Source organism: Medicago sativa, chromosome 3, assembly GCF_051527215.1.
Source record: "Medicago sativa cultivar Bolivia chromosome 3, Bolivia_mono, whole genome shotgun sequence".
Lineage (NCBI taxonomy): Eukaryota > Viridiplantae > Streptophyta > Magnoliopsida > Fabales > Fabaceae > Medicago > Medicago sativa.
Window position 1 is genome coordinate 12,898,687 of NC_140751.1, and position 14,479 is coordinate 12,913,165.

Genomic DNA, 14,479 nt, shown 5'->3' on the forward strand with positions numbered 1-14,479 from the left:
ATTGCCCGCCATGCTTCCGCTATAGGCCATGAAGTCGTCCATCGTATAAACTGTTTGTATTAGGCGGATTTTTGGCTTCGCCACCATAATCTTATTCAACATTAACAAGTTTCAACTTCAATTAAGGCAAAGTTTTCCACATTTGATTCTTTGAACATGATGTAAGTTGAGGTCCAAACAAACAAGATGCCAATGATGAACAAACTATATTCTTATTCAACATTAAGGATGGACAAGTGGAGACTTTGTATTTTTTGTTTTGTTTTTTTTTTTTTTTTGGTGGTGAGTGGAGACTTTGTTTATGTCAAGGATGGACATGTGAAATAGGTTGTATATTCCAAATGTATTTGGCGGATTCTCAAACAATTTTTTTTCTCAAAAAATAAAAATATAATTGTAATTTCAAAATCATTATCTTTTATAGTTTTTTATTTGTTAGGTCAAGCTAACTATAAACCTATTTTTTTTCCCTCCAAACTACTTGCAAAGTCTTTATTGTCCCTCAATGCTTTTTAATCGGACAAACTTGCCCTCCACCTTGCTTTCTATTAAGTGACATTTAACAAGGTGTCATAATTAGTTTTGACATAAATGAAATTTATTAGGCTTTTATAACAAGAGATTCAATGAGATGTAAAATTTGAATTCAAAATTAACATTTTTTCTCCCAAATATACAAATTACGCATCCACCCCTTTTTATATAAATTCAGATCTATGCTTTTGGAATCTTTCATTTGTCAACCCACTCTCTTTTGTTGTTCATCTCTTAATAATTATGAATAAGTAATTTGAATTGCTTAATCAAAAATATCAACAATCCCCGGCAGCAACGCCAAAAACTTGATGGTCGGATTAGGCAAGTGTACCAAATCGTTTACCAAGTAATAAAGTGATAAGTGAGTATCGTATCCACATGGATTTTTGTTTCGTCCAAACAACTTGCATTACTTATTTTAAGTTGACGATAAAATAAAGAGATAAGGGTTAAGAGATTTGCAATTTTTATCTGTTTGCAACAGAGCAAGTTACCTGTTTTTGGTTGCAGAAAAGTAACAGTGATTAGAGGATTATTCGAATCGCCCCTATTTATTTGTTAGATATTTAATTAGCATACATGTTGCATCTAGTTATTCTAAGTGAACTATGTAAGTGTTGAGACCGTGGGACGTTTCTAACCTAGTCGGTCATCAAGTTGCACATGCTGATCACACAGTGATCCTTACGTGCGGGGCCTTACTCTCCCAGTTGATTATAGGTCTATCCCTCCGATGTCTAACTGCACCTGTTGGTCACACGGTGATCTTTACGTGCGAGGTCTTGTTAATTTAAAGGTAATTGAAGTATGAACTTAAATTGGCCTTCCAGTTTTTCCTAAGGCTATGAACTGCTAAAGTTCCATTATGTTAGCTCATCCATGAATCTTAGGTATCTCAACGCACACTCTCCCTCTCGATAGTTCTACAAACGGAAAGCCCTGTTAGCGTCTACCTTACCAAGGGTCGGGGAGAATGGTTCTATTAGGTTCAACTTATTTCCTTCAAGCAACCACTTGTTTCCTTAATCTCTAATTAGTTACCTCCTAGGTTCAGCAGATTTTACTCAATATTAGTAATGTCACCTCCTAAGTACTTAATACAAGGGTCAACTCACTTTGGGTATCCTTCGCTAGCGATTAACTAATTACTTTGTAGATAGATAGTTATTAGTATAAGGAGATAAATATCAAGATACAAGCATCCAGATAGTAATAACAATGTTAGGACCTGTCACAACCCGAGTATCTAATATAGGGATGTGTCTACTACAGAAATAAATATAGACTAATAAAACTAAAAAGATAACATAAAATAACTAAATAAACGACATATAATTAAATAATTATCCAACAAAATAAATAGGAATTCATCTTGGAACTCTATCATATAACTACTTAATTACACATGGTAACTAAAGACAAGATACAAAAATATAAAAACATACCCTAGAAAATATAGGAGAAGATAGAACTCCTCCTTGGCTCCTAGAATTGCCTTCCTCTTGAACTGCTCCAGTTCTGAATGAGAAATTATGAATGAGGAAGACGGTATTTATAGGGAAAGTTTCCACCTAACTTGGGCTAAAAGTAGGGGTTTTCCAGAGGCGAAAAAGTCACAAAAAGTGACTTTTTTCGCAAGTCACCATGCGCCTAGCGCTTTTTCCATGCGCTAGGTGTTTTAGGCTAAGTGAGCCATGCGCCAGGCGCTTTTCAAATGCGCATGGTACTTTTCTGGCCAGCTTAATGCGCTTATACGCTTTTCCAAATCGCCCAGGCGTTTCAGTGTAAATTCAGTGCTTAATCTCCCGTCTTCTTCGCATGTTTTGGTGTTTTCCTCATTGTAAGATGTCTTGGAACTTGGGAACAAAATTCCTTCATTTGTAACATCTTATGAGGCCTCTTAAATCTTCAATCTTCGTCTTCCCAAGGACCACATAAATCTTCGGATGTCTTGATTTGTCGATTTGCATGATTTCTGTGTGAATTACATCAAGAACACCCTAAAATTGCTATGTTTCAGGAAAACTTTGATTACAGACTCAAATATAGAAAACATTACAAATGTCCTGAAATCATAGACAATTACTCTAATACTCCTCTATTTTGCTGGTAAAACCTACTGAAAAAGACTGAAAAACATGCTAAGAATAACGTAAGATGACCTGTCATCACAACCCCAAACTTAAGCTATTGCTTGTCCTCAAGTAACGAAAAAAAAGTTATTCTTTGCATTTTATTTTGGGAAAACATACCTTTACGAGTATTGTGCTCATGACGTCTTTCATTACATATACAACAGAGAAGCAACTAACTACCACGTTACATTCAAGTGGGACTGACTAGGAGAAAGTACTATATTCTCAGCCACACTATTTTCTATGATACACATATGTATCACCTAAAGCCAGTAGGACTGGTCACGACATTTGCCCACTCCAGTCGTCACATGAATGTACCTTGCTGTAAATTTGAAACAATTCTAAACATACAGTCAAAGTTAAACTATATACACACTGTGAGGACTTTAAGGGTTATAACTTGGCTCAGGTTAAGGGTGGATATATTTGGGAAAGTAGGCTAACAAAGAAACTTGGAGTTAGTTTACTAACCTAGGGATTCCTTCTAAACATTGATGTGCTGCCAACCTCTCCTTCCTTGAATCAGTCAAGATGGGTACTACAGTAGAACTATCTATCTTTTCATGACAGAAACATAAACATTTTTTTTTGAAGAGACAAATTTTTTTTGATGTTTTTGGCTCTTGATTTTTTTTTTCTATTTTTTTTGTGTGTGTGTAGACCCATGGCAATCTACATCTTTTTATCATTTTTTTTCTTTTTGATAAATAAGTTCTACTGTACCCCACCCCAAACATAAGATGTTATTAATTTCAAAGAGAAATCCCAAACTTAGCTTCAAACCATACTCAGTCAAAATAATTTCTATCTAACTCTAAGTGAAATCAAACAGGGTACATATAAGGTTTAGGACTGTGACATGATTCGTCACTAATTTACAGAAAATAACTTTTCATTTGGAGGCTCAAATTGGTTTCACAAAGGATAATAAGAATATAACAAGGGTGGCTAGAAAGGCTCAAGGTACCAAAGAAAAATGCCTCAGGTGTATTATAATCTAACTGATCATCCGTAAAGAACGACCACAAATTCGAGTAAAAATAACATTCAAATGGAACACTCATATATTCGCAACTCACCATGCGCCTAGCACCTTTTCCATCCGCCTAGGCACTTTAGGCTAAGTGAGCCGTGCTAGGCGCATTTCGAATGCGCAGGGCGCTTCTGGCCACTTTAATGAGCCTCGGCACTTTTCCAAAGTGCCCAGGCGCTTCAGTGTAAATTCAATGCTGAATCGCTTGTCTTCTTTGCCCATTTTGGTGTTTTCTTCAATGTAAGATGTCTTGGAACTTGGGAACAAAATTACTCCCTCTGTAATTACTTCTGAGACCTCTTGAATCTTGAATCTTCGTCTTCCCAAGGACCACATAAATCTTCGGATGTCTTGCTTTTTCGATTTGCATGATTTCTTCGTGAATTACATCAAGAACACCCTAAAATTTCTATGTTTCGGGAAAACTCTGATTACAATCTCAAATATAGAAATCGTTACAAATGTCCCAAAATCATAGGAAATTACTCTAACACTCCTTTGTTTTACTAGTAAATCCTACTAAAAAAGACTGAAAAACATGTTAAGAATAATGTAAGATGATCTGTCATCACAGTCTTATCAATGTCTACCTTACCAAGGTTCAAGCAGAATGAAGTTACTGGGTTGATTTAAGTCGTGAAGTCATCTGTTTCCCTAATTACTAACCAATTACTTCCTGATATGAGTAGGTTTGCACCAATATTAGGTATGTCACCTCTCTAAGTACTTTTATCTCAAGGTTCTTCTCTATAGCTTGTTTACCTAGATACTAATTAGTTACTTCCTGCTTAAGACAAGTATACACCAATATTAGGTATGTCACCTCCCTAAGTGCCTATGTATCAGGGTTAAGCTTCATAGGAGACAAATCTTACGCATGATAGTAAATTTAAATAACAATAGTAAAATAACTAAATAAAGACTTTATATTAAATAAATTATCCAACAACCAAAATAGAGGCACATGATGCATAGGTGGGGAAGACTAAGTCAGGGATGACTTAGATCCCTTGGACCTCGTACTCACACCGCCTGGCATGGTTGTGTATGATATCCTAAGCCTTCGTGGACCCTATGGATTCATGGAGATCATGCCACGTGGGTGATTCCGAGAGGAGGAGCTGGATGGGGCCCATTTCTGATTTCCTAGTGGTACAGGAAGGATTAGGGTTCTTCTAATTGAGGGAGGTGACTTGCAACGTAAGTATCGTCTTGTCATTAGGGAGGGACATTTCAGAGCTTCCTAACCCCTCAATCCTCGCCCTAGACTGGAAAGTGTCTGGCTCCCTAGCCATGTGGCTGGGCGTTCGGGTCATGGGTCTCTTGATTCACCCACTTGTTATGGGAGCAATAGGCATGTGGGCCGATCGACTCAACCAGCCCAAATTTAAAATATACATAGTCTAAGAGTTGATGTAATGGCGAGTGCACTCTACAATGCTTTACTCTTCCTTTCCCGTCAACCCGTTCGTTGGTATCTCTTTTCATGGGATCGACAACATGCTCTGATTTAAATTGATAAGTATCAAACACTCGGAAAATCCTCCCATAAATCTAGGTTTAAAAGAGAGAACCAAGCTACTGAAATACTTGACTTACAATACCAGATTATACTACCAATGTGAGACTTGAGACACAACAATATACCCGAGCCCCTATCATAAACCTTCTGATAACAATTAACTTTTACAAAAAGAGAGCATGTTTGCAGCATGTAATGGTTCAATTTGGAGTAAGCAAGTATCCTTTAATTCTGTCACATTGCAACAATAATTGGTTTACAATACCAGATATAAATGGCATCTTCTTTTAAATAAGTTTTTGATATCTGCTTTTACAACAGGAATTTATCAAGAATCAGACTAACAAAATTACACATGTACAACACATTAGTGTTCTACGATCTATCTATATCTATATTTGTCAAAACCAAAATTTAATATCACACACAGTGGCATTCTATCGGGCCTCTAACAATGAGATTGAAGCTTCGTTTATTGAACACTCTTTAGATGAAGATTCCATGCTATTTTTATTATCCCTTGCAGTGTAGAACCCGGGTTCATTTGGTTTCGGGAGTAACTTTTCACCCTTTAACATGAAGACCACAGATGACATATTAGGCCTATCTTCTGGTAGCTGTTGTACACACAATAGAACAACATGAATAAATCTTACTATTTCTGAACATATGGCTTCATCATCATATAATATGTCAGCTATTAACTCCAGTGGCCTTTCTTCAATCCATAGTTTCCATGCCTAAAATGACATCAAAGTTACAACATGAGTAAGCTCAACACATGTGGATTTTGATTGATTGGTTTATTTTGTGCGCTGGTATGTGTGGAGTTCACTTGAAACTATTATCATCCTATGAATTAGATTTTATTTTGAATTTCTTCCCATGCAGAAGATTTATTGAGACAAAAAAAGGGATATATGAAAAGCAACTAAAAAATAAATACAGTGTGTCGCAAGATAGAGAAACATATACACTTCAAAACTTACATGACCAAGAAGGTTAAGACGATGTAGAGGGTCACGAAATCCGTGATTCATTCTACCGCTAATTATCTCCAGCACAACGACTCCAAAGCTAAAAACATCTGACTTTATTGAGAAAGATCCATGCGCTGCATATTCTGGAGGTATATATCCACTGCAAGAAAAAAAAATTATGTTCAGAAAAATGTATTTTAAAAGGAGTTGCAACATGGCAGAACCGAAGGTTTAAACAACTTCTCAGAACCTATAACATACAATACTAGTAACGTAATTTTTTTAGTAATTAGTCCCTAAATAAAATCCTTATCAGTGATAATGCCTAAAATATAGAACACATTGCTTGTAATATTTGTTGATATTGGATATAGTCCATGTATAATTATTATCTCAGAACGAGTAGGGACTAATACTCCAACATGAACAATTATTATCGAAGACTAAAACCAAAATAATGAGGACAAAAAACAATCTTTCCTGTATTTTTGGAATTCAAATTGATAAAAATCTTTTATAGAAACGAAAACCGAAATCAATGTATAAAACATAGACTAAAAAGTTATTTAAGCCTTAAATTGAAATAATTGTAAGTTAGATATTACTATGATCCCATCACTCTATTTGTATTAGCCTCGGCTTCGTCTCCCATAAATGATCCTGCTAAACCAAAATCTGATATCTTTGGTATCATATCAATATCAAGAAGAATATTGCTTGTCTTGAGATCTCTATGTATGATTCTTTGTGTAGAATCTTGATGAAGATACAGCAGCCCTCGAGCAATTCCATTAATAATTTCCAGGCGCTTATTCCAATTTAGTAATTTGCTTCGCATAGTATCTAACAAATTTCACATTCTTAAGTTAGCATGGGAACTACATTATAACAAGACTAAACTAAGAAAAATTAATTTAGTCGGTGAGAAAGTTCAAACCAAAAATAAAGTAATCCAAGTTTCTATTGGGCATGAATTCGTAGATTAACAACTTTTCATCTTGTCGAATAGAACAGCCAAGAAGTTTTACTAGATTACGGTGTTGAAGTGTTGCCATCATCTTTACTTCATTTTTGAATTCCTCGGATCCTTGTATCCATGTTTTAGAAAGTCTCTTAACAGCAATCTCTTGGCCATCTAGCATTATGCCCTAGTAATATTTCTGGAAATTTTAGGACTTATAGTACTTAGTGAAATAAGGGGATAAATTAGCTTGGTAACCAAGACTTTACCTTGTACACTGGTCCAAAACCACCTTCTCCTAACTTGTTTCTGTTAGAGAAGTGATTTGTTGCATTGGTGATGGTGGAAAAATCAAATATTGTTGACAAGTCATCATCTTCCTTGTGAAATAACTTTTTAATATGCCCTAAAGTAACAATTTAGGGTTTAATGTCAACAAAGTAAAGGGACAAAGCAATCAAGTTTCAGAGTTCATTGTAAGTGTTTTTTTGAACATTTTATTTCACTTGGCTTACCAAGCTTCTTTCTATATACTGATGTGACCAATATAAGAACAATTAGTCCTAGAATTTCTGCGACAGTCCCAGCAAGCTTCGAGTTCCTCTTATTCTTTTTATGATCTGATAGTTGAAGTAAATGTCAGTCAACAAGCAGATATAGATGCATACTAAAAAGAAGGAAAAATGATCTATAGGGAAAAATGAATATAAAATTATTAGTGTCGCATAATTTTAAGTTTTGAACGGTACTCAATTCCTAGAGGTTGATTGTTTTCAGAAGTTGGCATTTATGTGTTTTTATGACGGTACTCAATTCCTAGAGGTTGATTATTTTCAGAAGTTGATTATAGGTCTATCCATGGCTAACTACACCTGTTGATCACACGATGATCTATACGTGTGGGGGTCATGTTAATTCAAAGTTAATTGAAGCGTGGACTAAAATTGGCCTTCCAGTTTTTCCTAAGGCTGAAAAGTGTTAAATTTCCATTATGTTAGCCTATCCATGAATCTTAGGTATCTCAACGCACACTCCATCTCTCGGTAGTTCTACAAATGGGAAGCCCTATAAGCTTGTACCTTACCAAGGGTCGAGGAGAATGCTTCTATTAGGTTCAACTTATTTAATTCATGCAACCACTTGTTTCCTTAATCTCTAACTAGTTACCTCCTAGGTTTAGCATATTTTACTTAATATTAGTAATGCCACCTCCTAAGTACTTACTATTAGGGTCAACTCGCTTTCGGTATCATTCGCTAGCTATCAACTAATTACTTCCTAGACATATAGTTATTAGCATATGGACATAAATATAAGCATCCAGATAGTAATAACAATGTTAGGCACTGTCACAACCTAAGTATCTAATCTAGTGTTGTGTCTACTAAAGAAATAAATCTAGACTAATAAAACTAAATAGCAAACATAAAATAACTATAAAAATGACATATAATCAAATAATTACACAACAAAATAAATAAGAGTTCATCGTAGAACTCTAACCTATAACTATTTAGTTACACATGGTAACTAAAGACAAGATACAAAAAGATAAAAACACACCGTAGAAAAGATAGGAGAAGATAGTACCCCTCCCTGGCTTCTAGAATCGCCTTCCCCTTGAACTGCTCTAGTTCTGAACGAGAAATTATGAATGAGGAAGGCAGTATTTATAGGGAAAGTTTCCAAGGGTGAAAAGAGTCACGAAAAGTGACTTTTCCAGGGCCGAAAAAAGTCATGAAAAGTGACTTTTTCACAACTCACCATGCGCCTAACGCCTTTTCCATGCGCATGGGTGCTTTAGGCTAAGCGAGCCATGCGCCAGGCACTTTTGGAATGCGCGAGGCGCTTTTCTGTCCGCCTTAATGCGCCTAGGCGCTTTTCCAAGGTTCGTGTAGAATGAAGCTACTGCATTGATTTAAGTCGTAAGGTCATCCGTTTCCCTAATTACTAACCAGTTACTTTTTGATTTGAGTAGGTTTGCACCAATATTAGGTATGTCACCTCTCTAAGTACTTTTATCACAAGGTTCTGCTATATAGCTTGTTTACCTAGTTACTAATTAGTTACTTCCTGCTTAAGACAAGTATACACTAATATTAGGTATCTCACCTCCTTAAGTGCCTATGTATCAGGGTTATGCTTCAAAGGAGACAAATCTTACGCACGACAGTAAAATTAAATAGCATAATGAAAATAACTAAATAAAAACTTTATATTAAATAAATTATCCAACAACCAAAATAGAGGCACATGATGCATAAGTGGAGAAGACTAAGTCAATGCTGACTTAGATCCCTTGGACCTCTTACTCACACTGCCTGACATTGTTGCGTATGATATCCTAAGCCTTCGTGGACCTTGTAGATTCATGGAGATAATGCCACGTGGGTGATTCCACGAGGAGGAGCCGGATGGGGCCCATCTCTGATTTCCTGGTGGTATAAGAAGGATTAGGGTTTTTCCCTGGAAGCTCATTAGTTTTTCTTATAATTGACTGAGGTGACTTGCAGCTTAAGTATCGTCTTGTCATTAGGGAGGGATATTTGGGAGCTTCCTAACCCCTCAATCCTCGCCCTAGGCTGGAAGGTGTTTGGCGTCCTAGCCATGTGGCTAGGCGTTCGGGTCATGGGTCTCTCGATTCTCCCACTTGTTATGGGAGAGATAGGCATGTGGGCCGATCGACTTAACCAGCCCAAATTTAAAATATACATAGTCTAAGAGTTGATGTCACGATGAGTGCACTCTTCAACGCATTACTCTACCTTTCCCGTCAACCCCTTTGTTGGTATCTCTTTTCATGGGATCGACAACATGCTATGATATAAATTGATAAGTATCAAACACTCGTTAAATCCACCCTTAAATCTAGGTTTAAAAGAGAGAACCAAGCTACTTAAATACTTGACTTACAATACCAGATTATACTACCAATGTGAGACTTGAGACACCACAATATACCCGAGCCCCTATCATAAATCATCTGATAACAATTAACTTTTACAAAAAGAGAGCATGTTTGCAGCATGTAATGGTTTAATTTGGAGTAAGCAAGTATCTTTTAATTCTGTTACATTACAACAATAATTGATTTACAATACCAGATTTAAATGGCATCTTCTTTTAAATAAGTTTTTGAAATCTGCTTTTACAACAGGAATTTATCAAGAATCAGACTAACAAAATTACACATGTACAACACATTAGTGTTCTATGATTTTAGCTATATCTATAATATCACACACAGTGGCATTCTATCGGGCCTCTAACAATGAGATTGAAGCTTCATTTATTGAAAACTCTTTTGATGAAGATTCTACGCTATTTGTATTATCCCTTGCAGCGTAGAACCCAGGTTCATTTGGTTTCGGGAGTAACTTTTCACCCTTTAACATAAATACCACAGATGACATATTAGGCCTATCTTCTGGTAGCTGCTGTACACACAATAGACCAACATGAACAAATCTTATTATTTCTGAACATATGGCCTCATCATCATATAATATGTGAGCTATTAACTCCAGTGGTCTTTCTTCAATCCATAGTTTCCATGCCTAAAATGACATCAAAGTTACAACATGAGTAAGCTCATTACATATAATGTTGATTTTGATTAATTGATTTATTTTGTGTATGTACGTGTGGAGTTCACTTTAAACTATTATCATCATATGAATTAGTTTTCATTTTAAATCCCTTCCCATGAAGAAGATTTATTGAGACTAAAAAACGGAATATATGGAAAGAAACTAAAAAATAAATACAATGTGTCGCAAGATAGAGAAACATATACACTTCAAAACTTACATGACCAAGAAGGTTAAGACGATGTAGAGGGTCACGAAATCCGTGATTCTTTCTACCGCTAATTATCTCAAGTAGGACGACTCCAAAGCTGAAAACATCAGATTTTATTGAGAAAGATCCATGCGCTGCATATTCTGGAGGCATATATCCACTGCAAGAAAAAAAATATTGAAGTTAGGAAAAATGCATATTAAAAGGAGTTGCAACATGGAAGAACCGAAGGTTTAAATAACTTCTCAGAACCTATAATATACAGTTCTAGTAACGTAATTTTTTTAGTAATTAGTCCCCAGATAAAAAATTTATCAGTAATAATGCCTAAAAATTGAACACAAATACTTGTAATATTTGTTGATATTGGACATAGTCCATGTATAGTCTCTATTCTATGGACTAATACTCCAATTTGACCAATAATTATCAAAGACTAAAACCAAAATAATGAGGACAAAAAACAATCTTTCCTGTATTTTCGGAATTCAAACTGATAAAAATCTTTTATAGAAATGAAAACCGAAATCAATGTATATTACAAAGAGTAAAAAGTTATTTAAGCCTTAAATTAAAATAAATGTAGGTTAGATATTACTATGATCCCATCACTCTATTTGTATTAGCCTCGGCTTCGTCTCCCATAAATGATCTGGCTAAACCAAAATCTGATATCTTTGGGATCATATCAATATCAAGAAGAATATTGCTTGTCTTGAGATCTCTATGTATGATTCTTTGTGTAGAATCTTGATGAAGATACAGCAGCCCTCGAGCAATTCCATTAATAATTTCCAGGCGCTTATTCCAATTTAGTAATTTGCTTCGCATAGTATCTAACAAATTTCACATTCTTAAGTTAGCATGGGAACTACATTATGACAAGACTTAACTTAGAGAAATTAATTTGGTTGGTGAGAAAGTTCAAACCAAAAATAAAGTAATCCAAGCTTCTATTGGGCATGAATTCGTAGATCAACAACTTTTCATCTTGTCGAATAGAACAGCCAAGAAGTTTTACTAGATTACGGTGTTGAAGTGTTGCCATCATCTTTACTTCATTTTTAAACTCCTCGGATCCTTGTATCGATGTTTTAGAAAGCCTCTTAACAGCAATCTCTTGGCCATCTACCATTATACCCTAGTAATATTTTTGGAATTGTTAGTACTTATAGTACTTAATGAAATAAGGGGATAAATTAACTTGGTAATCAAGACATTACCTTGTACACTGGTCCAAAACCACCTTCTCCTAACTTGTTTCTGTTAGAGAAGTGATTTGTTGCATTGGTAATGGTGGAAAAATCAAATATTGTTGACAAGTCACCATCTTCCTTCTTGTGAAATAACTTTTTAATAAACCCTGAAGTAACAATTTAAGTGGTTTAATGTCAACAAAGTAAAGGGACAAAGCAATCAAATTTCATAGTTCATTGTAAGTGTTTTTTTGAACATTTTATTTCACTTGGCTTACCAAGCTTCTTTCTATATACTGATGTGACCAATATAAGAACAATTAGTCCTATAATTCCTGCGACAGTCCCAGCAAGCTTCGAGTTCCTCTTATTCTTTTTATGATCTGATGGTTAAAGTAAATGTCAGTCAACAAGCAGATATAGATGCTTACTAAAAAGAAGGAAAAATGATCTATAGGGAAAAGTAAATATAGAATTAATGGTGTCGCGTAATTTTATGTTTTGAACGGTACTCAATTCCTAGAGGTTGAGTATTTTCAGAAGTTGCCATTTATGTGTTTTTGTGACGGTATGTTCTCTGTGGATGTTTTGTAATATATTCCTATTAATTTTAAGTTTTGTGATGAAATATTATATCTAACTGAAAAGCCAAAATATGTAATAGGAAGTTAAAATACCAAGTTCTGAAGATGCCAATCGTATGTAAATGTCTTGTCCTAGGTCTGGATGTTTTCTCATGTCAACAATGTTGTCAAACCAAAGTAAGCAGCCACTTCCACCGTCTCTGATATCTGAATTTGCATATGCAGTGCACGAACAGTTTTTCAAACACACTGTCTTACATTCCTCAAGGCTCAAGCTCTTGTCATACCAAGATGTTGATGTGTCTGGCAACTTCATGTTTGTGTATGGTAAAAATCCATCTCCATGGAGACAATTTAAACTTGTTTTCCTTACACACCCACCACTCAATTTGATGAAACCATCCAAGCATTCACATATTGGAAAGATATCAACATTGCAGTTAGAATTGATACCACAAGTGTCATAAGGATCACACTGGTCAGCCGGACGAGAAGATATAGACTCCCAAGTTTGTGTCCTATCTGACCATTGCAAACGTTGTGAAATTCCGTATGTATCTAGCACCAGTCTAGTATTAATTGAACTGTTCAAAGTTTCATATTGATAAGAGACTTCTTTGTCAGTGAAAACTATTGAGAAATTCAAGACTCTAGACAAACTTTGCCAAGAAGAACCACTGAAAAGAAATCCATTCCATGGTCCTCCTCTATACAAAATTGTTGTTCCCTTTACTGTAACTAGTTGAGGAAAACCATGTATATCTATCCTATATGAATACTCACCGTCAGCCGGATCTTGAGCGCTTCTCCAAGATGTGAGATATCTATATGGACCGGTAATTAAATTACTTTTCAGCGTCATTCCAGGAAGGAAAGTGTTACCAGGATGATCAAAACTTTCCCACAGAAAGTTCCGAGAGTTGTTTGCATCTTTCAGGACAAGATTTCCCGAATCCAAAAGCTGAATAACTGATTTCACTCCAATTCTTGATAAACTGGAGGACCAGATAATGCCTTTGGAGCCATCAACAATAACAAGACTTCCTTGATCGTCGAGTTTCAGCATTGCTGTTGAGTTTTGTGTAGGAGTATTTCTATTGGCAACCCACACAACAGTCCTTGGTGATATGTTCTTGTACCATATACCGAAGTATTGGCGTTGTGAATCGCCAAAGTTGAAAAATCCTGCTTCATACATTCCAGCTGCAGAAACAAGAGTATCACCAAATTGCATAAACTGATTTGGAGCAATAGTAGTAAAAGTTTTCTGTGTAGATAAAGTGAGCATGGAGCAAAAGAAGAAACAAAACACCATTAGCATAAGCCCCTTGTTATTGTTCTCCATTCTGTCTGTGTTTGATTTGATTGTTCTAATTATTTTCATAATTTTATCAAATTCCTAATTCAGTTGACACGACTTAGTCCAAGTCTTCCCATGCTTTTAGTTTGTTTGAAGATTAAGCATTTGCAACTTGTTATTGTTTATTGTTGTGTGTATTTGATTTATGGAAAATACTAATTTATATATTAGTCAATGATGCTCTGATAGTGAAACTAGGAAATAGATATACTTGTTTATTCATTTGTTGTATAAGTAAATTGTTATCCATGATGTAAAGGGAATTATTTTTAAAACTCGTTGTTGTTTTTCTAATGAAGTGAAAACGTGAATTATGCTGTTTTATACGTCAATGCGGTATCTTGAACTTTGCGAAAGAAATTTTAAT

The 14,479-nt window shown here is 35.3% G+C and overlaps 2 protein-coding genes across 3 annotated transcripts; both read right to left on the bottom strand.

The window, feature by feature from the left end:
- Positions 1-5,542: 5,542 nt before the first annotated feature.
- LOC146935846 (G-type lectin S-receptor-like serine/threonine-protein kinase At4g27290) lies at positions 5,543-14,228 on the bottom strand. 2 transcript variants are annotated; one of them, XM_085750928.1, is made up of 7 exons: positions 12,846-14,228; positions 12,447-12,551; positions 12,196-12,335; positions 11,903-12,113; positions 11,571-11,808; positions 10,982-11,132; positions 5,543-5,970 (listed from the first exon to the last, which is right to left on the bottom strand). In XM_085750928.1, exons 1-7 carry the CDS (start codon positions 14,134-14,136, stop codon positions 5,668-5,670), a joined length of 2,439 nt encoding a protein of 812 aa, XP_085607054.1. In that variant the 5' UTR covers positions 14,137-14,228; the 3' UTR covers positions 5,543-5,667. The 2 variants fall into 2 exon arrangements, with proteins under 2 accessions (XP_085607054.1, XP_085607053.1); XM_085750927.1 differs by lacking the exon at positions 5,543-5,970 and adding an exon at positions 10,212-10,728 and having other exon boundaries at positions 12,846-14,115.
- On the bottom strand, positions 6,815-9,649 carry LOC146935847 (G-type lectin S-receptor-like serine/threonine-protein kinase SD1-1). Its single transcript, XM_085757355.1, has 5 exons — positions 9,484-9,649; positions 7,687-7,791; positions 7,441-7,577; positions 7,148-7,358; positions 6,815-7,053 (listed from the first exon to the last, which is right to left on the bottom strand). The coding sequence occupies exons 1-5, from the start codon at positions 9,647-9,649 to the stop codon at positions 6,815-6,817; spliced, it is 858 nt and encodes a 285-aa protein (XP_085613481.1).
- Positions 14,229-14,479: the final 251 nt, after the last annotated feature.